At 55.9% G+C, this 26,322-nt stretch overlaps 1 protein-coding gene and 1 non-coding gene across 2 annotated transcripts; one reads left to right on the top strand and one right to left on the bottom strand.

Moving 5' to 3' along the window:
- Window positions 1–1,661: 1,661 nt before the first annotated feature.
- Window positions 1,662–26,322, top strand: RPS6KA1 (ribosomal protein S6 kinase A1). The gene is made up of 21 exons (XM_052655940.1): window positions 1,662–1,788; window positions 3,765–3,881; window positions 4,164–4,245; window positions 6,086–6,166; window positions 6,347–6,426; window positions 8,050–8,156; window positions 9,127–9,164; window positions 9,504–9,646; window positions 10,062–10,132; window positions 10,446–10,534; window positions 11,497–11,561; window positions 11,822–11,924; window positions 13,315–13,445; window positions 14,887–15,012; window positions 15,352–15,441; window positions 15,850–16,008; window positions 23,181–23,342; window positions 23,573–23,649; window positions 23,931–24,048; window positions 25,264–25,401; window positions 25,756–26,322. The coding sequence occupies exons 1-21, from the start codon at window positions 1,735–1,737 to the stop codon at window positions 25,876–25,878; spliced, it is 2,154 nt and encodes a 717-aa protein (XP_052511900.1). The 5' UTR covers window positions 1,662–1,734; the 3' UTR covers window positions 25,879–26,322.
- TRNAE-CUC (transfer RNA glutamic acid (anticodon CUC)) lies at window positions 22,260–22,336 on the bottom strand. Its single transcript has one exon. It is a non-coding gene; the product is annotated as a tRNA-Glu (tRNA).

The raw sequence follows: 26,322 nt of genomic DNA, 5'->3' as shown, positions 1-26,322 counted from the left end.
TACAGGGGTAGTGAGGAGTCGGGGCAGGGGGCGTAGCTGGTACTGGACCCGAGAGCTTTGGGGCTCTCAGGGCAACCCCAGACCCCAGGCCCTCCAGAAGAAGCTGGAATACAATGAGAGGCCTCAGTCTAAGGAAGCATCTTGCACAACAGCCAGCAGGCCCTCCTCAGACTGTTGTCAGGGGCTCTGTGGAGACTGGAAGGGGAAGTTCTGTGTACGTGGGGGTGTGTTTCCACAGAAGGGATGTCTGTGGAAATGGTTTCCGATCAGCGGACTGCGTGCATCTGTGTGTGTCAGTTCCTGTGAGGGTACTGGGTGAGTGATGTGGTGAGGACATGTGGCAAAGGGCCGGGCCCGGCCTCCCCCTGCCTCATGGCTACCTGTGAGGTCCATGCCTTCTGCACTCTTCCCCGACTCCCACCACCCCCACCTCAGGGCCCTGGGCTGGCCGGCTTCTTCAGGGCAGCGCTGAGTGCAGTCGCGCCTGCTCTGTGGGCTGCCATTTTGGGTGGGCCCAGTGACGGGAAGGTCACCACAGTGGGAGGAATGCCCGTGCTCTGGGCCGGACTGCCAGAGATGGTGGCCCTGCAGCCTTTTGCCCCCCATTCTCTCCTGGAGGTGTTTGCAGGTAGACGGTGTCCCCTGCATCACTGCCGCCTCTCCTTGTGACTTCTGTCTGTGTCCCACTCTCCTTTCCTTAGGATCAGAGGAGACGAGGAGAGGGGTCTCTGTGGATCCATCCTGGAGTCGTGGGCTTGGGGTCTACAGTGTCCCCTCCTCCGCAGGGGAGCCTTACCCATATTCTGTCCCTCCTCCCGGCAGAGGGGAAGTGAGAAGGAGGGGGTCAGGGACCCTGCCTTCTGGGCCAGGAAAGTTGCAAAAGCAGAAGTGAGGGGAGTAGCCAGGCTCTCTGGCCATAGGCGTGGGCCCCACCATGCAGACCCCAGCAGACTTCCCCAGGGCTGAGAGAGACTCACGCCCCTGCCCCAGAAAGGTGAGCAGAGGCTTGGCCAGCCTCCAGCGGTGTCTGTCACCAAGACTCTGCGCCAGGAATGGGTTTGGGGGTGGCTCTGTGCCCTGGGGTTTCCGGGTGACTACCTCTGTCCCCAGGGACGGTTCTCAGTCAGAGGCAGACCGAGCGGTGGAGACTCAGACCTCAGGACGGGGCGGGGCGGTGTTGCTGTGTGGTCTTGGCCCTCCCCAGCCCCTCTCAGCCAGGTTTGCTGCCTGTCCCACCTACTGGGTTCCTCTCAGGGGCCTGAGTGACCTGCAGCTCTTCGTGACTGCAGCTTCTGTGGCTGTTCAGGGCCCCTCAATGGAGGCGTCTCTGAGGGCCAACATCTAGAGGGAGAAGTCCCCAGACTCTCCCTGGTACTGAGGGAGGGGGCGGGCTTGGCTCGGCAGGACGTGGCGCTGGCTGACTTCCCCGCCCTCCCTTTCCTGGCCCCTGAGGCCTGCTGACCCCCGGCCAGGCGGCGGCCAGGGAGAGGACCTGGGTCTGAGCCAGCTCTGCCAGCAGTTCACTGTGAGCCTGGGGGAGGCGCTGTCCGGTGGGGCTCAGTGTCTGATTCCTGAAGTGGGGCATGACAGCTTTGGGATATCTGTCTGGGTCAGGGTCAGAGTCCTCAGATTACACTCAGCAGTGTAATCCGTCTCCGTCTAGTGACTTGATCCTGGGCCCCTCTCAGGCCCTGGCATGGGACGGAAAGCCCAAAGAAATGGAATTCCTCAGAGATGAGTCGGCCACGGGTACCAGACTGCTCTCTCTCACGTGCCGGGGTTTTGCAGGTGACGTTCCCCCAGCTGGACCAGCAAGAACCCAGAGCTCTTTTCCTCAAGTCCAGGGTCTGACCCTCTGGGTGCCTGTGTGTCTGCCCTGGGTGTCTGTCAGCCTCCTTGGGCCTCTGACCGCTGCCCTCCTGCTCCTGCTGTTGGCTTCCTGTCTGTCTCCACTCCATGAGCGCCTGTCTTTACCTGTTGGGTCCATGTCACATAGCTGGGTGTCGTGTCCCTTATGTCTCTGCCTGTTGAGTATATTCCCCATCTGTCTCCACCTGTTGGATGCAAGCCCCCATCTGCCTCTGCCTGTTGGATCCCCATCTGTCTCTGCCTGTTGGGTACATGTCACCATCTATCTTTGCCTGTTGGAATGTGTCCCCCCCATCTGCCTCTCCATGGTAGGTGAGTCCCTGTCCACTTCTGCCTGTTGGGTGTGAGTCCCTTCCTGCCTCCTCCGTGTGTTGGGTACACGTCCCCATCTGTCTCTGCCCGTCGGAAGTGTATTCTTCCCACCTCCTTCCCGTTGGGTGCATGGCCCCGTGCATCCCAGCCTGCTGGGCACGGGGACTCTCCTACCCATCTGTTGGATGTGCGCCTTCATCTGTCTTCACCTGTAGGGAGCCTGCCTCTGCCTGTTGGGTATCCCTCCTCATCTGCCTGAACATGTCTGGTCCCTGTGTCTGCCTGTTGGGCACCTGTCTCCTCCTCAGCAGCTGGCTTGGCATATGGGGCTTTCCCTCTGCAGGCCCACAGGGAGGATGGCGGGGAGGGCCAGAGGGCAGCCCTCCGGCAATGGGGAGGGTGGGGGAGAGAGAGGAAGGGAGCGTGGTAAGGGAGCTGGGAAACCACAGGCCCTGAGTGATTGGTGGCCCTGGGCTGGCCCAGCCCCCGCCTTCACCCTGCACATCCGCCTTGGGCCTGGCCACCTCCGCAGCAGCCCCGGACGCTGCCTGCTCCTGCCATGGTGCCTCGGCCCTGCCGGGCGCATGGAGCAGGATCCCAAGCCGCCCCGTCTGCGGCTCTGGGCCCTGCTCCCCTGGCTGCCCAGGAAGCAGCGGCCCAGGATCAGCCAGACTTCCCTGCCTGCCCCCGGCCCTGGCCCTGGCCCTGGCCCCGGCCCCAGGCAGGACTCGGTGAGTGTGCCCAGATGTCTGGGCCTGGCCTGACGGTGGCCCCTGGAACAGGTGCCCTGGTAACCAGTTTGGAAACAGCTGGCTCTGGGTTCTCCTTGCCCATGCCTTACCCTCCTGGGTGACTAGACCCTGTCCAGCCTTGCTTCCTGGGAAAGTGAGGAGGCGCTTCCGGGTTCCAGGGCGGTATCCACAGATTGGAGGGAGAGCAGAGGGGTTCCAGAACATCTGGGACTGGAAGGAGTTTCTAGTAGACTTGTGTGAAGGAAGTGTCAGAGGGTGGCGCAGAGAGTCTCCGGTCTTGCTCCCCCCACCCCAGGCCGGCACTTACTGGGTTGCTAGGGGGAGTCTGAGGTGGCGACTTTGTGTCCTTGTGTGTCTTAGCCCTGTCCTTCTACCAGAGAGAGCCCATCTTCCATCTTGGCCAGAAACAAAAGCCCAGCTGTGCCTTTCCAGTACGCGAGCAAACTCGACTTCCTATTGTGGCAAAACCAAAACCTTTGTAGCCACGGGAGGGGAGCCTCCCAGGGAGGACCTGGGGCAGGTCTGTAGGCCTCAGTCAGAGCCTGGCATTGGCTCAGCCCAGCCCTGCCTGGGCACTCCTCTGGGCCTGACCAGGCTGGAGCAGCAGGAGCAATATGAGCTCGCCTGACCCGGCACCTTGGTGGTTTGGCCCTCCCCGGGTTTTGATATGGATGAACTGGGAGGCCCCATTTTCCAGGGTAGCTGGCTGCTTGGTCCTGCAGGACCCTGTCTGCTGAGATCCAGCGGGAGCAGGATCTCGGGATGGGGGGCCATGCCCTGTGCTGACCTGGATGGGGCCCACCGTGCTCACCAGCTCTGTTCCTCCATCAGGATGAGGGCGTTCTCAAGGAGATCTCCATCACGCACCATGTCAAGGCTGGCTCAGAGAAGGCCGACCCATCCCATTTTGAGCTCCTCAAGGTCCTGGGCCAGGGATCCTTTGGCAAAGTGAGTCCCGAGCCCATAGCTGGGAGGGCGGCACTGGTCATGTCACAGTAGGGGTAGGGGGACCACCTTGGAGCTCAAAGGATCAGAGGGCAAAGGTTGACCGGTCTGAGGGGAGGAGGAGAGAGGTCACTGTAGTACCCAGGGGCAACACAAGGGCAACCTGGTGTTTAGGGAAGCTGGAGGTCAGCCTGGGACCTGGGGCATGTGAGCTGGCAGGTTCAGCCCCCTGCCCATCTTCTCTTCTGCTTCCCCCTCACCACCCCCACCCCAATGCCTTCTAAGGTCTTCCTGGTACGAAAGGTAACCCGACCTGACAGTGGGCACTTGTACGCCATGAAGGTACTAAAGAAGGCGACGCTGAAAGGTGAGTGGAGGGCACCTCCCCGCAGAGCCTCAGGCTGGGCAGAGATAGAGGGCAGAGGACACCAGCTCTCAGGGCCCTTGGGTCTGATGGGAGAGACAGCTCTCTCACCAGGAATACCTGGTCTGAAGATACAGAAACAGGCCTATTCTCAGCCCCTCCTTCTTTCCCACCACCCCGATGGCAAAGACAGGATCCATTCAGAAGAAAAGACTTCCGGGGATTAACCTCTTCCCACCCCCCTAAGCCAAGTGCCAGTGTCTGTAGCTGAAGGACGTCTGGCAGGAGGCAGGGGGTGAGTGCAGTGTGTTGGCGGCGGGGGGGCAAGGGCTTCAGATATCAGGCATCACCGTGGTTGGGCAGAGGCATTCTGTGAGCAGAATTGCTTCATGATGTTTGAAGAGTCTGAGGGAGACCTCTCAGAGTGGAAGAGAGTGTGAGAGGAGAGGAGAGAACCCAGGGAACGAGGCAGTTGGGCAGGTTGGAGAGGGTGAGTCAAGGCAGGGCCCCAGAGATGGATGGAGAGGTTCAGAAGGGAGCTGAGCCCACGTCTAGAATTCCCAGACTTAGAGAGGGTGTGAGGGTAATTGCGAGTGGGCTTTGGACTGGACAGTGACTCCTCGATCAGCCTGGGGACCAGCCTGGTCCCGCTGACCAGGAGGAGTGGGCCCCAGCTAGGATGGTGGGGGCAGAATAGGAGGTACTGGCCTTGGGTTCCTGTGGGCACAGTGGGCTGGCTGTAGGATGACTTAGCTGTGGTGCTCTAAGACCAGCCTGGTAGGGATGGGAATCCTTCCTCAGGAGGGATGATGGGAGGAGAAAGATGCTGTGAATGGCTCCCAGGTTGGGATGGGGGAGGGGGTGTGGGACCCCACAGGCTGGTGCAGTTGGTGCTGGGACCCAGGAGAATCTGGGTTTCAGCCTCACACAGGAGGGGCTTCCATGGGAGTAGCCAGGTGAGCTGTGCCTTTAGAGGGTGAGTTAGGCCTTCTCCCCAGACTGAAAGCATAGAGGAAAGACCCCAGAAGGGAGGAACTATGCCTGAACAGAACTGTAGAGCGATATTAATAGTTTGAAAAATGATAGGTGTATTTGGGAAGCAGTGATGAGGGGAGTTAATCCAGCATGGTCCCAGCCTTGTCTGGTGAGGGAAGCAAGAAAATTACAAGAAGGTGAAAGGTGCTCTGAAGGGGGACATAGAGCAGGAGTCCAGAGGGCTCCAGCTCAGCTTGGCAGGTTAAGGAAGGCTTCCTGGAAGAGAGAGTGCCTGAACTGAGTCAGAGGAGAACCTGCTGATGACCAGAATGGCCTAGGGACTTTTATTCTTAAAAAAAAAAAAAAAAGGGTGAGGTGCCTGCTCAGACCCACGAGTCTGAAATTCATGCCCAGGGAGTCTACCCCCAGCTATAATCGGGGGTTTTTTTTCTTGCTTTTTTTGGCCACACCGCATGGCATGTGGAACTTCCCCAACCAGGGATCGAACCCACGCCCACTGTAGTGGAAGCGCAGAGTCTTAACCACTGGACCACCAGGGAAGTCTGGGAATTGGAGATTTTTATGCCAGATGGAGAAGGGGCTGATGAAGCCATCTCAGGGGGAGCCACAGGGGCAGAGGCTGGGGGCACACAAGGAACAGGTTACTTAGACTGGCTGGATCGAATGGCCCCTTGGGGCACAGCTAGCGACAGGGCTAGAGAGATGGGCAGGGCACCAAGGGCCAGTCTTGGGCACTGCCGAGAGACATGAGCAACAAGTAGAAAAGAGAGTCCTTCTTAGCCAAGGCTAGGGGCAGAGCTGTGCAGGGTGGCCAGACCTTTGGTAAGCCCCTTCTTCCTTTGACCAGTGCGTGACCGTGTTCGGACCAAAATGGAGAGAGACATCCTGGCTGATGTAAACCACCCATTTGTGGTGAAGCTGCACTACGGTAAGACCACAGACCCTCGCTGACCTCGCACCCCGCCTGCCAGCCTTTGCCCTTGCTGGGGGGCTGTTGCCTCCCCTGTATACTGCCCCACCTGCCGCCTGGCAGACCAAGGGAGCTGAGGCACAGGGACAAGGCCCAGGGCGCAGCTGGCTCCTCCATGGCCTTTTCCCGCCTCCCCAGCCTTCCAGACCGAGGGCAAGCTCTACCTAATTCTGGACTTCCTGCGCGGCGGGGACCTCTTCACCCGGCTCTCTAAAGAGGTGAGCTGACACCCGGACACCCGGACACCCCCTGCCAGGGCCCCGGATGGAGCTGGTGCGACAGTGAGGCCTCCACCTGGGACTCCCCAGGCCTGCCCAGCATTCCCTGACCCACTCTGGGACAGAGGCCGTTCCCTGGCAGAGCTTCTGAGAGTTCCCTGAGATGGGTGAGGAGAATCAGGCCCAGGATGTGATCCTGCCCTGATTCTAGGAACCCAAGCGTGGCTCTCACCTCTTCACCTCCTTGCTTCTTTTTCTTTTTTTCTTTTTTTAAGATTTATTTATTTGCGAGTTTTTATTTATTTTTTGGCCGTGGTGGGTCTTTATTGCTGCACGCAGGCTTTCCCTAGTTGCAAGTGGGGGCTGTGACTCATTGCAGTGCTTGGGTTTCTCCTTGTGGTGCTTCTCTCATTGTGGAGCACGGGCTCTGGGGTGAATGGGCTTCAGTGGTTGTAGCTCGTGGCCTCTAGAGCTTGGCCTTAGCAGTTGTGCACAGATTTAGCTGCTCCAAAGCATGTGGGATCTTCCCAGACCAGGGATCAAATCTGTGCCCCTAACATTGCAAAGTGGATTCTTAACCACTGGACCACCAGGGAAACCCCTTCACTTCCATTTTTTTCAGGGCTTCCCTGGGCAGGGTTATGAGGATTCGGAGAAGCCCAAATCCACCTGGAAAGCTGAATTCTTTAGGATTATGTGCTGTTACCCAAAAGGCTTTTGAACTCACATATAAGAATTTGAGCCAGATATAAAAATGAGGCCAGTAATGCAAATTAAATTTTAGAAGAGAACCAAAGTTTTCAAATGTTTAAAATGCTGTTTGAATGATCGAATAGATAATACATGACTGAGAAGAAAAATATCCATTGAGAAGTCTTCCTCCCACCCCAGCCCTCTCGACTCCCTCGTCTAGGTAAACATTTTTCTTTTCTAAATTTCCCATGTTTCTTTGGGAAAAAAATACAAACCAATTCAATGTATGATCTGAATCCTGACCCCTACTTTCTTACATGCAGAATACCGTTCTATATATACTGTACTTGGCTTTCTTCATGGCAGGGTATTTTGGAGTGACTTGGCGCCTCTATCTTGGCGATGGATCTGTAGCCATCCACCGTATAGAGGGATCCTTGTTCTAGTTTATGGTTGCATTTTTGTTTAGTTGCCAAGTCGTGTCTGACTCTTTGCGACCCCATGGACTGTAGCCTGCCATGGTCCTCTGTCCATGGGAATTTCTAGGCAAGAATACTGGAGTGGGTTGCCATGCCCTCCTCCAGGGGATCTTCCCGACCCAGATGTTGAACCCATGTCTCCTGCTTGGCAGGCAGATTCTTCATCACTGAACCACCTGGGAACCCTGCATGGCTGGCATAGCACTCCGTTATGTGGGAAGGAGACGGTTCAGTTTACTGCTTGACCCTTGAGCTGTCTCCAGCCTTTCCCTATGTGCCTTTCAACGCTACCATGAGCGACTTGCATATTAGTCAGTTCATTCTTCAAACCTCTTCATCAAGAGAAGGGGTATGGAATCTCTGAGGAGGACGGGGAAGCTGCTGACTGCCCAGTGCCCCAGCTCCTGAGAAAGGGGTGATCCCGGCTGAAGCCCCCTCCCGCCTGTTGCAGGTTATGTTCACGGAGGAGGATGTGAAGTTTTACCTGGCTGAGCTGGCTTTGGGCCTGGACCACCTGCACAGTCTAGGCATCATTTACAGAGACCTGAAGCCTGAGAAGTGAGTGAAGGCCCAGCTCTGCCCAGCTCCCTAGGGTGTGCAGAGGCAGGCCCCAGGAGCCTCTTCTAGAGCACAGCCAGTCTGAGGGGGTTGGGGGGGACTCCCCCTGAGAAAGTCCCCCTCTCTTGGGTTGCCCCCAGAACGGGTGGGTGGAGCAGAGTGGTGGTGGCAGGCTCGCCTGGGGGGCTGCCTCATCACTAGGGCTGCCATCACCAAGCACCAGGTACCTCTGTGCCTGGGCGTTGCCTATCTTTTTTGCTAATCCAGTATGACATCTGAGATGCCACCGTTAAAGGCCCTTCCTTGATATGACCCTCTGTAGAATTTTCCTTAACATCTAAATATCCTCAAGTGGTAACTTGGGAGCCAGGGGCAGGTGCTTATGTGGAGTGAGATGTGGCTTTAGAGTCAGGCAGAAAGTGAAAAGTGAAAGTGTTAAGTCACTCAGTTATGTCCAACTCTTTGCAACCACTTGGACTGTAGCCCACCAGATTCTTCTGTACTTGGAATGCTCCAGGCAAGATCACTGGAGTAGGTAGCCAGTCCTTTTTCCAGGGGATATTCCTGACCCAGGGATCGAACTTGGGTCTCCTGCACTGCAGGCACATTCTTTACCATCTGAGCCACCGGGGAAGCACAGAGTCAGGCAGACCTGAATTCAAATCTAATCTCTGCCACCTCCTAACTCTCTGACTGGGGGAGTTATTTAACCTCCCTGGGCCTTAACTTCCCCATCATTAAAATGGGGCCATGTAGGTACCTACCTCACACAGTTGTTTCAAGAATTAGCGGAAAGGTAGGCAACACTCCTGTGCGGCACCACCGGTCCCTGCGCCACCCACCCGTTCATCAGCCGGAGCTGGTGGACCAGCTTCCCTGGGCTGAGCCCAGCCCCTACAGACCCGTGGCGTCACCTGACCCCACCAAAGGCCCACGACGGAGGGGCCCTGACCCCCTCTCTCCATTGCAGCATCCTTCTGGATGAGGAAGGCCACATCAAACTCACTGGTGAGTGGAGGGCACCTGCCCCTCCGGTTTCAGGGGAGGGCAGGATGGGCTCTAGATGGACCTGGGCTGAGGGCTAGGGTATCTGCTTATCCTGAGAGGCTGTGCCAGGCACTTAGAAGTGGTCAAAAGTCCAGGCCTGGCATGACCTGGGTTTGAATCCCAGGTCCCCACTGTGTAATGCTGAGCAGACCATCTCACCCCCCTGGGCCTCGGCTTCCTCCTGAGTACCATAGCGGTGATGCCCTCAGGCCTCTGGGCAGGGGGGCATGGGTGTGCAGGGGTGGCAGCGAGGAAGGCAGGGGGTCCTGAAGGTGTGTCCACTTGTGCTTCTTGCCACAGACTTTGGTTTGAGCAAGGAGGCCATCGACCATGAGAAGAAGGCCTATTCCTTCTGCGGGACGGTGGAGTACATGGCCCCCGAGGTCGTCAACCGCCAGGGCCATACCCACAGTGCAGACTGGTGGTCCTATGGGGTGTTGATGGTGAGTGCCCAGGCAGGGGTAAAGCACCCAGCATCCAACCCAGGCATTGGGGCTCAGTTTCCCCACCTGTGGGGCACAGGGTCAGGGGAGGGTGGCTGCTGGTCTCTAAGGCTCTTCTCTTGTCCTCTCATAGCTAAGCTGGCCTCACACTCCTCCGAGCTGCAGTTTCCTTCCTTGGAAGGATTCCGGGCTTGGCCCCACCTGGGGTGCCCCCTGCCCCATACTGGGCCTCTCCCCAACCTCAGACCCCTAGTTCTGCTCCTGGTGGTCTGATTGATGGAGAGGGGAGGGACACACACAGTTCTTGATCCAGGTGGACCTCCTGGGCGGGGGGCTGAGCGGCTGGCCCGGGTGGGAGGAGGTGGGGGGCCTGAGGGGCGGGACCAGAGCCTGAACGGATCCTTGTTCCCTGCAGTTTGAGATGTTGACGGGCTCCCTGCCCTTCCAGGGGAAAGACCGGAAGGAGACTATGACTCTGATTCTGAAGTAAGCTCCAGCCTCTCTGACACCTCCAGGTGTCTCCTCTTCTTGGCCTCGTTTGGGGACCAGACTAACACCCCCCACCTATCCTGACATCCTCCAAGAGCGAGACACTCCGCTGGTTTGAGTGCCGCACTTTTGCTAGGGCCCCCTGTTCACCCACAGGGGCCTGTGGGTGGAGAATCCTAAGTCTCTGGGAGGGAAGTTAGTGGACGGCTTGTCTGGACTGAGCTGGAAATGAGACGTGGACAGAGGCGGGAGGTGAGACGGGGCCTCCAGGGCGGGGCTCAACCCTGACGAGACCCGGGGGCCATTGCAGGGCGAAGCTAGGCATGCCCCAGTTTCTAAGCACGGAAGCCCAGAGCCTCCTGCGGGCCCTGTTCAAGCGGAATCCTGCCAACCGGCTTGGTAAGTAGCCCCAGCCCAGGGGAGGGGAGCGGGTACAGCTGTGGCCTAGGCCACGGGGCCACATCTGGGGCTGAAAGGAGCCGTTGTCCTTTGTGTGGGCAGACAATGCCGGCGGCCACCCTGCCTTCTGGCCCCATGTGTGGAGCGTGGGGCGGGGGGGTGACCTGTGTCTGGGGGAAAGCAGGAACTGAGTCATCTCCACTCCCCCTGGGGATGAGGACAGAGGCCGGCACGGCTCCTCCGCCAAGGCTGCTGGCTCAGGAGAAGGGGCACGAGTTCAGGCGCCCGGGGCTCGGGACCCCACTGCTGGCACGCGGTGGTCCCTCCACAGCTACTGTGGTCGGATGAGTGCTGTTTGTGAGCAGAGTGACCCAAAGCAGTTGACATCTCCCCCCGGAGCCTGAGGTCCTTATCTCCACCAGGGACAGTGGTCTCAAGCTTCACGGATTAAATGAAGTCACGTGAACGTGCCTGTAGTAGCTGCTCAGTATGTGTTGGCTCCTTGGCTCCCGGGTTCACCTGGACCTTGACCAGCTTTGTAAGGTCCCATCCAGGCGTCTGGGCTGGAAAGGAGGGAGAGCCTGTCTGGTGGCTGACAAAGGCGATGGGCTAAGAGCAGCAGAGATGAGGCCTAAGTTGGTGCAGGGTTGTGGGAGGTGGGAACCCCCTGCAGATCTCAGGAAAGGTTTGACCTGTCCCAACTTTAGCCTTGGACAGGTTGTCTAGCTTCTCCTCTCTGGACCCTCCTCCCATCAGTACATGGGAGCCTGATCATCAAGAGGCCCCAGAAAGTGGAAAATGCTGAGTGGTCTGTAGGCCTCAGGATGATGGCTGGATGGACTTGGGGTGGCGTGAGCTGAGCCCCTGGCCCGAGACCCCAGTGAGGTGCAGCCGCTCGGAGGCCAGGGCGGCTGTCTGGGGTTGGCACGCCCTGAGGCAGGCCCTCATCCTGGCTCTTGCAGGCTCCGGCCCTGATGGGGCAGAGGAGATCAAGCGGCATGTCTTCTACTCCACCATTGACTGGAATGTGAGTGAGTCTGCCCACCCTGGGCCCCAGGCAGGGCTTCGGCTGTGGTAGGAGGGGGCTTCTGCTGACTCGCGCCTCCGACGTGAAGCAGAGGTGACAGCGTGGCCTTGAGGGCACAGGCTGGCCTCCCGAGGGCGGTCAGTTATGCCCTGTCTGCATAGCCTGTGCTCCGTCCAGGCCATTGACTCCTCCTCCTGCGTGGGGCTGCTGGCGGGCTGTGGGGGTGCCAAGGTAACCAGGGCGCCCACCCCACCTTGCAGAAGCTGTACCGGCGTGAGATCAAGCCACCCTTCAAGCCGGCCGTGGCGCAACCTGATGACACCTTCTACTTTGACACTGAGTTCACGTCCCGCACGCCCAAGGGTGCGTCCCTCGTCTGACTTTGTCCTGGGCTTTCCCTTCCCCAGGAGGGAAGCGGGGAGTCAGGGGCCTCTTGGGGCGCAGGGGCCCTGAGGGCTGAGCAGGCCCAGGTGTGTGGGCAGACAGGCGGGGAGTCTCTGACTCTGTCCCTGTCTCATTCAGCCTGGCGGTCCCACTCTGGGGCTCTATGGGCTTCTTTGTGCCTGGGCAAGGGGGTGGGAGTGAGTGAGTGAGTGGGCCACAATAGAAAAGTCAGGACCCTTGGCCCTGGGCACCTTCAGCCCACTGGAAAGACCAGACATCAGGCTCCCACTCACGTCAAGGGTGAGGAATCTGACCTGGCAATCACGCGAGGTGGGAACGGTCCGGCAGAGCAGGGCTGATGGTGCCCAGAGGTCAGGGGCAAGCGTGGGAATTAGCTTTGGCTGCTCTGACAACTGGGCTTCGGTGACGCATCGGAACACGGACTTAGCCGCAGACCCATGGATTACAGATAGAAGCCAAGGAGGGGGCTTCTGAGAGGGAACTTGGTAAATCCTAGTGTTTTGGCCACATATTGGGGAGGAGTGTTCCGAAAGGCCTCCTAGAGGGACAAGTTTTAGCAGAGGGGTGCTTTTCTCACTGTGGGTTGCACGTCTCTGATGTCAGGGAACTTGTCACTTCTCCAAGCAGTCTGTCCCATCTTTATTTATCTGACAAGTATGTACCAGGTCCCTTAGTGTGCCAGCCATGCGGGGATTGGTGGTGAACAAGTAAGACCCAGGCCCCGCCTTCATATGGCTCAGGCTGTAGTGGGAGAGAGACAAAGTCAGCTCCGGGCAGCTCGGCAAGTGCAGCTTAACAGGGGCACCGGGCTGGAGGAGCAGCGTGAGGCCAGGTTTCTCAGAGGACAGTGTGTGAGCTGAGCCTCAGAGGATGGACAAGGAATGGCTGTCTAGTTATCAGGAACAGCACATCCAGTGGCTTAGAGTCTCCTCTAAGGATCTGAGAAGCTGGGCGTGGCTGAGCTGTGGAGTGGGGCGAAAGGAGGCTAAGATCACAAGCACCTCATTGCCTGGGCTAGCCCAAGGGCAGAGGAAAGGTACAGACAGGGCACAGACTTGTGATTGGAACCCTCCCTCTGGCTGCTGCAGAGAAGATGGACCTGAAGGGGCAGACCAGACACAAGGAGGCCTCCAGGAATGGATAAAATGCCTTGGCCTGGGCAGGTGGTGGATGTGAGGGGTTTTGCTGTTTCTTATATGACAGGGCTGGACTTGTCTGAACACACACGGGCAGATGGGCTAAAGCCAGAGATGAGAGGTCCTGCCCAGGCTCCCATCCCGGCCAGCTTCTGGGCTATCTCGGGTCAAGGGTGCCTCCTCTTGTTCACACCCCCCTCCTGCCTCTGCAGACTCCCCAGGCATCCCCCCCAGTGCCGGTGCCCATCAGCTGTTCCGCGGCTTCAGTTTCGTGGCCACTGGCCTAATGGAGGACGATGGCAAGCCTCGGGCCACACAGGCACCCCTGCACGCGGTGGTACAGGTGAGGGGCGGGAGAAACTTCTCAGCTGTCCTTTTCTTCTTGGAAGCCACAAGGTAGAACAGCTGAGAACACAGGCACTGAACTTGAACAGACTTGGGGGCAGACCCTGCTGCCACCGGGGAGCCCACTGCACCTCAACCTCCTTCAGCCTCAGTTTCCCCACTTGTAAAACAGGGAAAGCAGCGTGGTTATGAGTTTCTTTTTTTTTTTTAGTACTTTGAAACTTTATTTTAAAAATATTCTGAAATTTGAATTTTTCAAGAATCACCATCTGCTTTCCTTTCACACACGTTTGGTCCTAATGAGCCCCGTGTGTCTGTATGTTCAGTTGCCTAGCCCTGTCTGACTCTCTCAGACCCCATGGACTGTAGCCTGCCAGGCTGCTCTGTCCATGGACTTTCGCAGGCAAGAATACTGGAGTAGGTAGCCCTTCCCTTCTCCAGGTTGTGAGTTTCTTGACTCAGAGCCAGAATGTTGGAGGGCCGGAGCATACCCAGGTTGGTGGTATGCACCTGACCGGTGCGGGGGGCACTCGGATCTCGTCCCACTGTCTCCCACTTGCCTACTGTCTGAACTCCATGGGAAATTTAGAGTTGAGAGGCAAGAATGGAGACTTTGGAGCTCACTGCCTGGGTCAGAGCTTCCAAGGTCGGGGATTGTGGAGGGGACACTTTGGTATCTCAGTTTCCTCATCTGTAAATGGGGGTAATGATGGAACCTTTCCTCGAGGGTTGTTTCAAGGATTATGTGAGTTATATAGCACAAAGTTATGTGTAAAGTTAGGGTGACTGTGTGATTTATTATCTAACTGGGATATCTTGGTCCCAGACAAGTGTTAAACCAGACTGGATGTGAGGCGAACAGACGTGCAGCAGGGCCGTGTGTGGGCTGTGTGGTCACCTGGTGAAAAGGGCTCAGAATAGTGCCTGTTACCCACTCAGCATCACAGAAGCATTTGATACAGTTAATGTCTTAGAGCCTCGAGACATCCCACAAGGTGGGGGCTGTGTCACCCAGAAAAGGGAAGCAACCGGCCAACGGCCACAGGAGGTGGCAGGGCTGGGACCTGGCTCGGGCTCCCGTGCCCCTCAGGCCTGCCTGGGTTCTCAGAGCCTCCAGCTCTTCCGTGTGTGTGGCATGGCTCCTTACCTGCCTGCTCCAGCACCCGCTGACCACAAACTGCAGCCAGGCGCCTGGAGCCAGCAAGTGTGCCCATCGCAGAGTACAGAAAACAGGCCTGGAGAGGGCCAGGTCTTCTGCCCCAGGCCTCCTGTTGTTGTTCAGTCGCTAAGGGGTGTCCGACTCTGTGACCCCAAGGACTGCAGCGCACCGGGCTTCCTTCTTGCCCAGTGCCACCTCCAGGGGCCCAAGGCCTGGGGTTCTGGGAGATGACTCTCCATTCTAGAGCACATAATCAGTCCCACCTCTTGGTCTCCTGCAGCAATTACATGGGAAGAACCTGGTTTTTAGCGATGGCTATGTGGTGAAAGAGACGATTGGTGTGGGCTCGTACTCGGAGTGCAAGCGCTGCGTCCACAAAGCCACCAACACGGAGTATGCTGTCAAGGTGAGCCTCGTGACCTCGTCCAGGCCAGGCCGCTCGGCTGGGGTGGAGGTGGCGGGTGATGTAGCCCTGGTCCTCTGGTCGGGGAGGGGTGGTGCTGAAAGCTCTGTGGATGGGTGAAAGGTGTGCGGCTGAGACTCCACGCCCTGCAGCATGGGGCTCTGCGGCAGGTCCGGTGAAAGGTGTGCGGCTGAGACTCCACGCCCTGCAGCATGGGGCTCTGCGGCAGGTTGGGTGAAAGGTGTGCCGCTGAGACTACACGCCCTGCAGCATGGGGCTCTGTGGCAGGTCGGGACTCTGGAGTTGATCCTCCAACACCACCACGTGCACCCCTTTCCTCAGGTCATTGACAAGAGCAAGCGAGACCCCTCGGAAGAGATTGAAATTCTTCTGCGGTACGGGCAGCACCCCAACATCATCACTCTGAAAGATGTGAGTGGGGGTTCTTGAGGGTAGGGTGGGGAAGCAGGCCAGTGGGAGTCCTTGAGGGTCGGGTGGGGACACGGGCCCTCGATTCTCAGGCGGGTCTCAGGGTGGCCATTCCTTTGACTTCTGACCCTCCTCTGCTCACGGATGGGAGGTCCACTGAGGCGCCTCTAGTCTGGCTGCGCCAGGTGCCCTCCCTGGGTGACGCTGGCATTCTCTGAGAGCATTCTTGCCCTCAGGACAGAGCCAGCATCCTGTCCAGGGGCCCAGGTGAAAGCCCTGCCAGGGTGATGAGACCCAGAGCAGAACACAGGCCCCCGGCTCAGGTCTTGCCTCCCTGGCCCGGCGAGCTGGTGACCAAGGAGCCCAGGCCTGGCGTCGAGGGGAGGGGCCTGACGGCGAGGTCTCTGGCAGGTGTATGATGACGGCAAACACGTGTACCTGGTGACAGAGCTGATGCGGGGAGGGGAGCTGCTGGATAAGATCCTACGGCAGAAGTTCTTCTCGGAACGCGAGGCCAGCTTCGTCCTGCACACCATCAGCAAGACCGTGGAGTATCTGCACTCCCAGGGGGTAAGTCTTGAGTAGGGGGGCGCCGAGTGGGCCTGGGGCCGGGGGCGGCCTGGGGTCTTACCATCAGCAGAATGCATGGACCATGACTGGCCCAGACAGTGGCAGTCTTCCACCAGCCAGACAGAGGGGAGACCCGAGATGGGTGAGTGGGCAAGTGGACGGAGGTAAGGAAGGAACAGAGGGATGGATAAGGCCACACTGTGAAAAGGAATGTTTATTCAGGACCTAGGCAGGCATCATGCTGAGTTCCTTCTTACGTTATCTCAACTGATTTTCACAACTCTATTAGGTAGATGCTGTTCCTGGCCTCACTTTATAGTTAGGGAAGCTGAGGCTCAGAGATGTAAGCTCACTTGCCCAAGGTCACACAGCCTGGGAAGAAGGGAGCCAGAGTGTTTGACTGAGAAATTTGGGTGGGGAGCTACAGATGCAAAGTGGTTTTGAGTTAGGAAGCAGCAAGATCACTGTGGGAGCTTCAAGGCTTCAGGGAGGAATCTGGCTGCGGGTTCAGCTGTCAGGACAAGAGGAAGTGGGTGTAGGCGGAAATGCTGCTGGAAACACAGGCCAGTTTCTTTACAGTATTGTGGTGGTTTTCGCTGTACATTGACATGAATCAGCCACAGGTGCACATCTGTCCCCCGATCCTAAGCCCCCCCACCACCTCCCTCCCCACCCCATCCCTCTGGGTTGTCTCAGAGCCCTGGCTTTGAGTGCCCTGCTTCATGCATCGAACTTGTACTGGTCATCTATTTCACATGTGGTAATAGACATGTTTCAATGCTATTCTCTCAAATCACCCCACCCTTGCCTTCTCCCAGAGTCCAAAAGTCTGTTCTTTACATCTGTGTCTCTTTCACTGCCTTTCATATAGGATTGCCGTTACCATCTTTCTAAATTCCATATGTGTGCGTTAATATACTGTATTGGTGTTTCTCTTTCTGACTTACTTCACTCTGTATAATAGGCTCCAGATTCATCCACCTCATGAGAACTGACCCGAATGTCAAAAATGCCTTTCTGCAGTTTGTTTATTGGATTCACAATCTCTGCAAGGTTCATACCTTTCATTCACTTATCACACCCCTTAAGTCCCTTATAAAACTGAGATAAAATTTGCCTACAGTAGATCTTCAGTGTACAAGTTGATGAGTTTCGTTAAGTGTGTACCTCCACGTCACCTCCATAGTAAAACCTCCCTTTCGGATGCCACTGACTTCTTGAAGAGAGCAGTTCTGTGGAATGTCCCACCTTATTTACTTATTTATTTGGCCGCACTGCAGAACACATGGGATCTTAGTTCCCCAACCAGGGACTGAATCCGTAACCCTACATTGGCAGCACAGAGTCTTAACCCCTGGACCAGCAGGGAAGTCCCAGTCCCTCATTCTGAATGTGTTTGCTTCCTTGTGGCATCATTTTAATTGTTTCTCTATTGCTTATATTTCCTGTAAACAGCAAGGTGCTCCAAAGTCTTAATTAGGTTTCACTTCAACTTCTTTTTGGGAGCAAGGAGTCGAAAAGCACTCCACGGGAGGTGCAGTGAACTTCGCACAGCATCGTGTCCGGGAGCCCGTGTCTCATTGCCCCCGTTAGTCATCAGGGGTTGGCTGAATGGGTCTGGGGATGGGTGAGCGGGTGTCAGGCAGTGGGTGGGTGTGAGGTGTGTCATGGAGAGCCTCACCAACCTTTCATGCAGTGGTTTCAGCCTTTCGTGACATTTCCCTGAATCAATCATTTATTAGAATTTGCAACAATAACAATGTGTAATTCTGTCTAACTTGTTAGGGGGATTCTTTTGTGGAAAAGAACTTTACCTTATCACCAGAGGTCTAGTTTGGTTACTGCATGGCCGTGTTTGAAGCGGTTTTGTGTTTTGAAATGACCAGTGCAAACAGACTGATATGGAAATACGTCAGGTCAGACGGTACATAGGGTGCCTTTTCCTGTTTTTTTCTCACATGAGTACTAGCTAGCATCACCCGAAGAAGGTTTAGAAGATAGAGCTGAAGTGGTGAGTTTCCAGCAGGCCACCTAAAGCTCAGAGCAGGGATGGCTGTGCCTCAGAGCTTATAGGATATTTGTTCCCTCAACAAGGGATTGAACCTGCACCCTCAGCTGTGAAGCTCAGAATCCTAACCATTGGACCACCAGGAAGTTAGCCAGGGAAGGGCTTTTCTAGAGTGAGAGCTGCTTCCAAAAGTAGTGAGCCTCTCTATGAGGGGTAGGTGAGCTCCAAGTACAGACATTCACTCTGTAGAGGTGTCATGGGAGAAAATTATTTCTTGCCCAAAGGACATCTTTGGGATTTTGGAACCTATGGGCCCTAAAGTTTCTCCAGGCCAGAATACTGGAGTGGGTAGCCTTCTCCAGGAGATCTTCACAACCCAGGACTCAAACTCAGGTCTCCCTCATTGCAGGCAGATTCTTTACCAGCTGCCTCTAAAGTTTCTGGCCCTTTCCAAATACTAGGGGAAGATGATGAGGAAATTGGAAGCTCTCATGGAGGTTTTTGGAGGGAGATTCTCAAGCCGTTTACACTTTGGCAGCATCTGTGGTCCAGAAGCCAGAAATCTCATAACAGCTGAGGAATGAGAAGGGGGTGACCAGTTCTGGGCCCTCCTATTTGTTTTAATGTTATTTTCATATTGAAATATCACATTAACAGGTCATCATGTACAATTCAATAAGTCTTCAAAAAGTGAAGACACTCACGTAACCAGCACCCAGAGCAGACAGGGCTGTGCCTCTCAGCTTAGTTCCCTGACCAGGAATTGAATCCACACCCTCAGCAGTGAAAACTGGGAGTTCTAACCACTGGACCACCAGGGAACTCCTCAGGGAAGGGCTTTCTAGAGTGGGAGGTGAAAGATTTCTAGTTCCCCCCAACCCCCTCGAGCCCCTTCCACTCTCCCTCCTCAAAGATAACCATGCTAAGCTGACGTCTAGTTAGATATAAATGTGCTCTTTCGTATCTGACTTTAGCCACTCAGCACTCCCTCTGAGAGGCACCTGTGATGATGTGTGGCTTCATTGCTCTGTGGTTTCTGCTGTGTGAATAGACCACAGTTTAATTATCCCTTCTGCTGTTAATGAACATGGATGGTTACTAGTTTAGTTATTTATTTTTTAAAGAAGGTATTCAAGAACGAAGGAGTTGATAGTGATGCTGGTCCCTTCGGCATATTGCTTCACAAAGCTGATAAAGTAAGACTTTGATGATATTCAGGATTCTGCTTCTCTTTTGGCTGCTCTGGGTCTTGGTTGCAGGATGCGGGATCTTTAGTTTTGGCTTGTGTGATCTGGTTCCCTGACAAGAGACGGAACTGCGTTCAGAGCCCCCTGCACTGGGAGCTTGGAGTCAGCCCCTGGACCACCAGGGAAGTCTCTGTTACCAGGTTTTTGACTATGAAAAGTAACGCTGCCGTGACATTCTTGCACTTGTCTCTTGTGAACACTTGTCCACTATAACCTGGGTGTCAATATGTAAAGTTGTTTTACATATTTATACTCTCCAGAAGTGTGTGAGAGTTCTGCTACTTGCCAACACTTGGCATTTTCCATCTTTTTAATTATAGCCACTCTAAGAGATGAGGAGTGGTATGCCATAGTACTTTTAATTTACGTTTTCCGGATGACTGGTGAAGTTGAGCACCTCTTTGGCGGTTTGTTGCCATTGGACAGCCTCTTTTATGGAAAGTCGGTTCAAGTCTTTCATCCATTAAGTGAAATTGGGTCGTCTGCTTTTTTTCATCTTATTTTGCAAGAGTTCTTTGTTTAATATGTGGAGCCCTTTCAAGTCTCTAGCTTCCTCAGGGCCCCAGGGTGCCGAGAACAGCCTGTCTGAGAACTCAATAGTGCTTCGCACTTTGACTTCTCTGTTTAACCGGACGACTTATGTAGAACTTCACCCTTTATCTGTGTGTGTGCGGCTGGTCACAGGTGCCCTAATGCACATTCTCCGATGATGCTGGCGAGGACAGAGCACTTTGCTGCCACTGGCATCACAGGGCACTTTCCGCAGGCCAGACAGATTCTAAGTACTTTACACATGCACTCACTTAACTGTTTCAACAAATCTGTGAAGAAGGTGTGAGTATTAGGTCACCCATTTTATAGGTGAGGAAACTGAGGCTCTGGGAGCTTAAGTAAAAGTCTCATAGCTAAACTGGCTTTAGAGTCTGTGCTTCTCCCTTGCACATGATTGGCTGCTGCTTTGGACAACATCTGTGGCCTCATTTTCCTGCCCTTCTTGTCCTCTAGTTTTTAAGGGCTTCTTAACAAGCTCTCTCTGTATCTTGATATCCAGCATGAGGGTGGGGTTCACCCAGGAAGTGCTGGGGTTACTGTGGCAGCGGCTGTCATGTTCCAGGCCCTGCGCTACATACTCCTGGTACATAACTTGTATGCGCCTTCCTGTAACGCTGGGGGCTGGGCACTCTTATCAGCCCCATTTTACAGGTGAGAAAACCAAAGGCTGGAGGGGTTGAGTGACACGTCATGATCACACAGCTGCTGCCGGCAGAGCCAGGATTCACACGCAGCCCGTCTGCCTCCTGACTGAAATCACAGCTCCACTAGAGCCACAGCCTGTGACTCAGTGGCTGCGTTTGGCCTGCGCAATGCGGGTATTTTCTTGGTTTGGTAATTTGGCTGCTTTTGAAACCTGGGCCCGAGTTGCTGCGTAGTGATTGTCAGCTGGAGTGAGCAGCAGCTGCCTCTGGAGCCTGTTGGCCTGGCTCCACAGGGACTGTGCAGGGATCCTCATAAAGCCAACTAACCGGTGAGATTCAGCCGATCTAACGTGTAAGGTCTCCTCTGCTTCGGAGGTGTGGTTCATTCATTCACGGCAGAGTTCACGTAGCGCTTGCTGTGTGCGAGTCCCTATTCTGGGTCCTGGGGGTGAGCAGGCATTCCACAGAGAGATATGGCTGTTCACGGTTGAAGGACCCCTCTCTGACCTGAGCTCCAGGCACTGGAGGGATGTGGTGGACAATGAGGCTAGAAAGGACAGCTCAGCTCTCCATACCAGAATGGGGACTTCAGGCTTTATCCCGAAGTAGTAGGGAGCCAATGAAGGTTTTTCACAGCTCTCAGGGAGGTACCATGAGCTCATGGGAGAAGGAAGGTGAAAATGAGTTTAGTCTGGGATTGTTGGGCTTGAGGGGCTAGGGGACATTCAGTGGTTGCCATCTGGTCAGCAGCTGTGTGATGCTGGACTCAGAAAAGTTCCGGGTTAGTGTCGGAGATCTGAGAGTTGTCAATAATTAGGTGAGTTAGTGACTCTGAATGGAACCATGCAGAGGGAGAGGGTGTGGATGAAAAGCAAGTGGGATGCATCAGCCTCCTCCGGTTACACACGAGTACATGGGGCCAGGGGAGGGTCATGTGCTTAAGGCCTCGGTAGTGTCGTTTGTCCATTTCTTCAGCAGGCATTTATTGAATACCTACTGTGTGCTGGGAACTGTTCTTAATGCTGGGATGCAGCAGTGAGCCAAACACTCATGGAGCTTACATTCCAGTGGGTGGGTTCTGAAGACGATGAAGTGACTCTCCAACAGTGGTAAACGCTGTGGGTAAAGATAAGCAGGGTGAGGAGAGTAAGGAGTACTGGTCTGTGGTTGCTGTCTTATATGGAATGGACCAGGTGGCGTTTTATATTTCATGTGGAATGGTCCAGGGAAGCCCTTATTGGTAAGGTGACAATTTGAGCTGAAACCTGAAAGAAATAAGAGAATGAGCCAGGCAGATGCCTAAGGGGAGAGTATTCCAGAAAAAGGGAATAGCAAGTGCAAAGGCCCTGGGGCAGGAGTGTGCTTAGCACTTTGAAGGAAGAGCAAAGAGGCTGGTGTGGCCAAAGCCAGCTGAGCAAGGAAAGGAGTGATAGAGTGCCAGCGATGTGGGTGAGCGGTAGGGGAGAGAGGAGGTGAGGCCACCAGGCCATTGTAAAGACTGTTCTTCCTAAGAGGGGAACCCTTGGAGGTGACATGATCTGACTTACATTTAACAGGATCACTCTGGCAGCTCTGTTTAGAACAGGCCATAGGAGATGAGACAGAAGCAGAGAGACCGGTTAGGAGGTTGTTGCCGTAATCCAGGGGAGGGATGATAATGGCTGGGATCCGCATGCTGCTAGTAGAGGGGCTGAGAAGTGCCTGGGCTCTGGACATTTTTAAAAAAACATTTATTTATTTGACTGTACCAGGTTTTAGTTGTGGCACTCCGAATCTTTAGCTATGGTGTGTGAGATCTTGTTCCCTGACCAGGGATCAAACCTAGGCCCTCTGCATTGAGAGCACAAAGTCTTAACCACTGGACCACTATTCAGGGAAGTCCCTGGATATATTTTAATGGTAGACCCAGCTGTGTTTGGTGATGGATTGATTGAGGAATATGAGAAAAAAAGGAATTAAGAATGACTCTAAGATTTTGACCCATGCAATGGGAAGAATGGAGTTGCCGTTAGGTCACATGTGTGGTCCCCCGCTTCCCAGGTGGTGCTAGTGGTAGAGAACCCACCTGCCAATGCAGGAGACATAAGGAGACATGGGTGTGTCTGATCCCTGAGTTGGGAGAATCCCTTGGAGGACAGCATGGCGCCCACTCCAGTATTCATGCCTAGAGAATCCAGTGGACAGAGGAGTCTGGTGGGCTACAGTCCGTGGGTTCTCGAGTCAGACACGACTGGAGCGACTTAGCATGTGTGCATGTACACACCTGTGTGGCACGCAGATTTGAGGAGTTCACTGTGGACAGTGAAGTTAGAGCTGACAAGTGGCTCAGTGGTAAAGAACCCGCCTGCCAATGCAGGAGACACAAGAGACTTGGGTTTGATCTCTGAGTCAGAAAGACCCCCCGGGGTAGGAAATGGCAACCCACTCCAGGATTCTTGCCTGGAAAATTCCACGGACAGAGGAATCTGACAGGCTACAGTCCATGGGGTTGCAAAGTTGGATGCAACTGAGCATGTGCACGCACACAGACATTGACCTAGAGGGTTCAGGTTGATAACACCAGCAGCAGCAAGGCCCCTTGGCAGCCCCTTCCCCCCTTTCAGATTCTGGGTCCTTCTGCCCCCTCTCTGGGCCCATCTTCTGACTCTCCCAGCCCTGGCAGTGGACCTGGGCCCCGGCAGCCTGCCCACCTGGAGGACTGACCTGGCCCCCTGCCCCCAGGTCGTGCACAGGGACCTCAAGCCCAGCAACATCCTTTACGTGGACGAGAGTGGGAATCCCGAGTGCCTGCGCATCTGTGACTTTGGCTTCGCCAAGCAGCTGCGGGCTGAGAACGGGCTCCTCATGACACCTTGCTACACCGCCAACTTCGTGGCACCCGAGGTGAGCGGCCCAGCCTCCTCAGCTGCAAGAGTGAGGGGGCGCCTGGCACGAGGGCCTTGTGTCCCTTCCAGAGGCCCCACGCTGTCCAGGACTCCAGTCTGTGTGGTCTCAGTCCAAGTACCAAGGCAGGATCAGCCCACGCCTGGGACCCTTGTCCTGCGTTTTGGGGAGTAGCAGGCAGGCATGTGCCCCTCAGCCCGACCACCCTCCCCTGCCCGCCTTCCTGCCAGGTCCTGAAGCGCCAGGGCTATGATGAAGGTTGCGACATTTGGAGCCTGGGCATTCTGCTGTACACCATGCTGGCGGGGTGAGTGCCCCTCTGGCCTGCACCCCGTCTGCCCCCACCCCTTCCTCCAGCCTTAGTGTACAGGCTGGGGTGGTGCTTGTCTGATGGGAGAGACTCATCCCTGCTTCAGGAAGGGCTGGAGACAGGGATGTGGTGCTGCCTTTGGGAGCTCCACCTTGGGGAGAAAGTGCAGCCTTTGGGGGCACCCACTCCGAAGGGGGAGATACAGTCTGCCCCCCGCCACCCCGGCTGCCTCAATGGAGGCCAGAGGCCATACCCACACCGGGTGGACTTTCCTCCAGATACACTCCATTTGCCAATGGACCCAGTGACACGCCAGAGGAAATCCTGACCCGGATCGGCAGTGGCAAGTTCACTCTCAGCGGGGGAAACTGGAACGCGGTTTCGGACACAGCCAAGGTGAGCCTGTAAGGCCTGGACCCTGCTCACTCAGGGCTGGGGAGGCAGGGTCCCATCCCAGGACTTTTCAGCGTTTCACAGACAGGGGACTGGCAGCCTCATTTCTCCAAGTGGAATATTCCACAAACCTCTGTTGCTGTGCTTCTGCAAGTGGAAGATTCCCAGGCAGACTGCTCCCCCTCCCCTGCCCTCTATCTCGTGTATTGTTTGGACAACTTGGTGATCATTCACTGGCCCTTCCTGTGTTCTGGGCCCTGAAGGGGGACAGAGGGCTGCATCATTACGGCCCCTGCCTTGTGGGGGCTTAGTGTGAGGGGACAGACAGGTTTGCACACAAGAGGACAGAGAGGCAGGTCCTCCTGGTCAGAGGTATAGGCAGTGGAGACCCAGGCGGGGCTACGGGCCACCAGGCAGACAGGCCTTCTCAGAGGAGGGAACATTTGTGCTTTCAGTACTAAACAACAGGTCCCAGTGGTGGGAGCCTCTGTGTCAGACGCTGGGTTGAATCCTTAGTGAACAGTACCCCCTCACATTGACGTTATGCTGCTGCTGCTGCTAAGTTGCTTCAGTCGTGTCCGACTCTGCGACCCCAGAGACGGCAGCACACCAGGCTCCCCCGTCCCTGGGATTCTCCAGGCAAGAACACTGGAGTGGGGTGCCGTTTCCTTCTCCAATGTATGAAAGTGAAAAGTGAAAGGGAAGTCGCTCAGTCGTGTCCACTCTTCACGACCCCATAGACCGCAGGCTACCAGGCTCCTCTGCCCATGGGATTTTCCAGGCAAGAGTACTGGAGTAGGGTGCCATTGCCTTCTCTGATTGACCTTATGAGTTGGGTACTTTTGTCATCCTGTTTCTCAGAGGGGAAGCTGAGACTCAGAGGGTCAAAGTAACTTGCCCCAGATATCCAGTCAATGAGCAGCAGAGTGAGGTTTTGATCCTTCCCAGCCCCAGCCTTTGGTTCTTCCCACCTTCCTGCCTGGCTTCTAGACGGTGAAAGAGGAAAGAAAGGGCCTTCCAGGAAGAAATCCCCAAAAAGGGCATGTGCCACTCGAGGAGGCCCTGGAGCAGCGTGGAGAATGGATTGCAAGGGCTACTGCAAGGGTCCAGGCGGGAGATTGCAGGAAACAGCTGCCTTAGCCATTCCCCATCAGCCAGGCCCAGCACTCTGCTCCCCTGCTAGCCTCTCCCACCAACCCCTTGCCTGCTCTTCCCCAGGACCTGGTGTCCAAGATGCTGCACGTGGACCCCCACCAGCGCCTCACAGCCAAGCAGGTCCTGCAGCACCCGTGGATCACCCAGAAAGACAAGCTTCCGCAGAGCCAGCTGTCACACCAGGACCTGCAGCTTGTGAAGGTACCACCACCCTCGGCTGCTGGGCCGCAGGGGCCCAAGCCAGGGTTCCGTGGGCGAGGACTCAGGGGGCTAGAGCCAGGAGACGCCACGCACGTCTCTCCCCAGGGAGCCCCCGTCTGACATGCCGGGGTGTCGAGAGTGCACTCGTGGCCCCTAGTCCTTTGGGGGCGAGCACAGCTCCTGCACTCTGAAGCCTCCAGTCTGAAGGAGGAGGCAGGACTCATGACCATGAAGAACCACCGAGGCAGGATTAACAGGGGACCGGGTGGGCTATAGAACCCTGGGAGGGGCTGGCTCGGCCCTGGAGCGCATGTACCTCCCATCCTCGTGAACTGAGTCCCCCTTGTCTCCCAGGGAGCCATGGCAGCTACCTACTCAGCGCTCAACAGCTCCAAGCCCACCCCTCAGCTGAAGCCCATCGAGTCGTCTATCCTGGCCCAGCGGCGGGTGAGGAAGCTGCCGTCCACCACCCTGTGAGGGTCCCGAGCATCCAGGCCGCAGGGCGGTGCTAGCTGGAGCCAGCGTGCTTCCCAGAGGAAGCAGGCCTGAATCCCAGGGCCAGAGGGAGCGGAGCCCCGAGGGGCCCAAGAAGCAGCCAGCCCGGATCACCCCAGGGAGGGTGTGAGAAGTGCCTTCTCCTTCCCCAGGACGGACTCTTCTCGGCTCAGGCTCTGCTGGTTGAAATCGATTCACTGTACAAACTCTATCTATTTTTAAGGACAAAGTGGCATCAACCACCATGGATTTCTACAAGATCCATTTGCCTTTCTGGGAGCAGAAGTAGCCAGTGGAGCCCCAGGAGGGCGCTGAGTCACACAAGGATGCTATGTGGCTGAGACCCCTTAGAGCAGCTTTAGGATTCTCCCAGGGGGACCCCCACGATTGGCCGTCTGTAGCCATCTGCACCCACCTCCAAGGCAG

The sequence above is a fragment of the Budorcas taxicolor genome, chromosome 2 (assembly GCF_023091745.1).
Source record: "Budorcas taxicolor isolate Tak-1 chromosome 2, Takin1.1, whole genome shotgun sequence".
NCBI classification, from domain to species: domain Eukaryota; kingdom Metazoa; phylum Chordata; class Mammalia; order Artiodactyla; family Bovidae; genus Budorcas; species Budorcas taxicolor.
This window is presented reverse-complemented; position numbering and strand designations above follow the sequence as displayed.

Coding starts and splice junctions, on each gene's coding strand:
- RPS6KA1 (XM_052655940.1), top strand. CDS start 1,735: ATGAGTCGGCCACGGGTACCAGACTGCTCTCTCTCACGTGCCGGGGTT. Junction 3,882..4,163: donor GCCAGGGATCCTTTGGCAAA/GTGAGTCCCGAG, acceptor ATGCCTTCTAAG/GTCTTCCTGGTACGAAAGGT. Junction 6,427..8,049: donor TCACCCGGCTCTCTAAAGAG/GTGAGCTGACAC, acceptor CGCCTGTTGCAG/GTTATGTTCACGGAGGAGGA.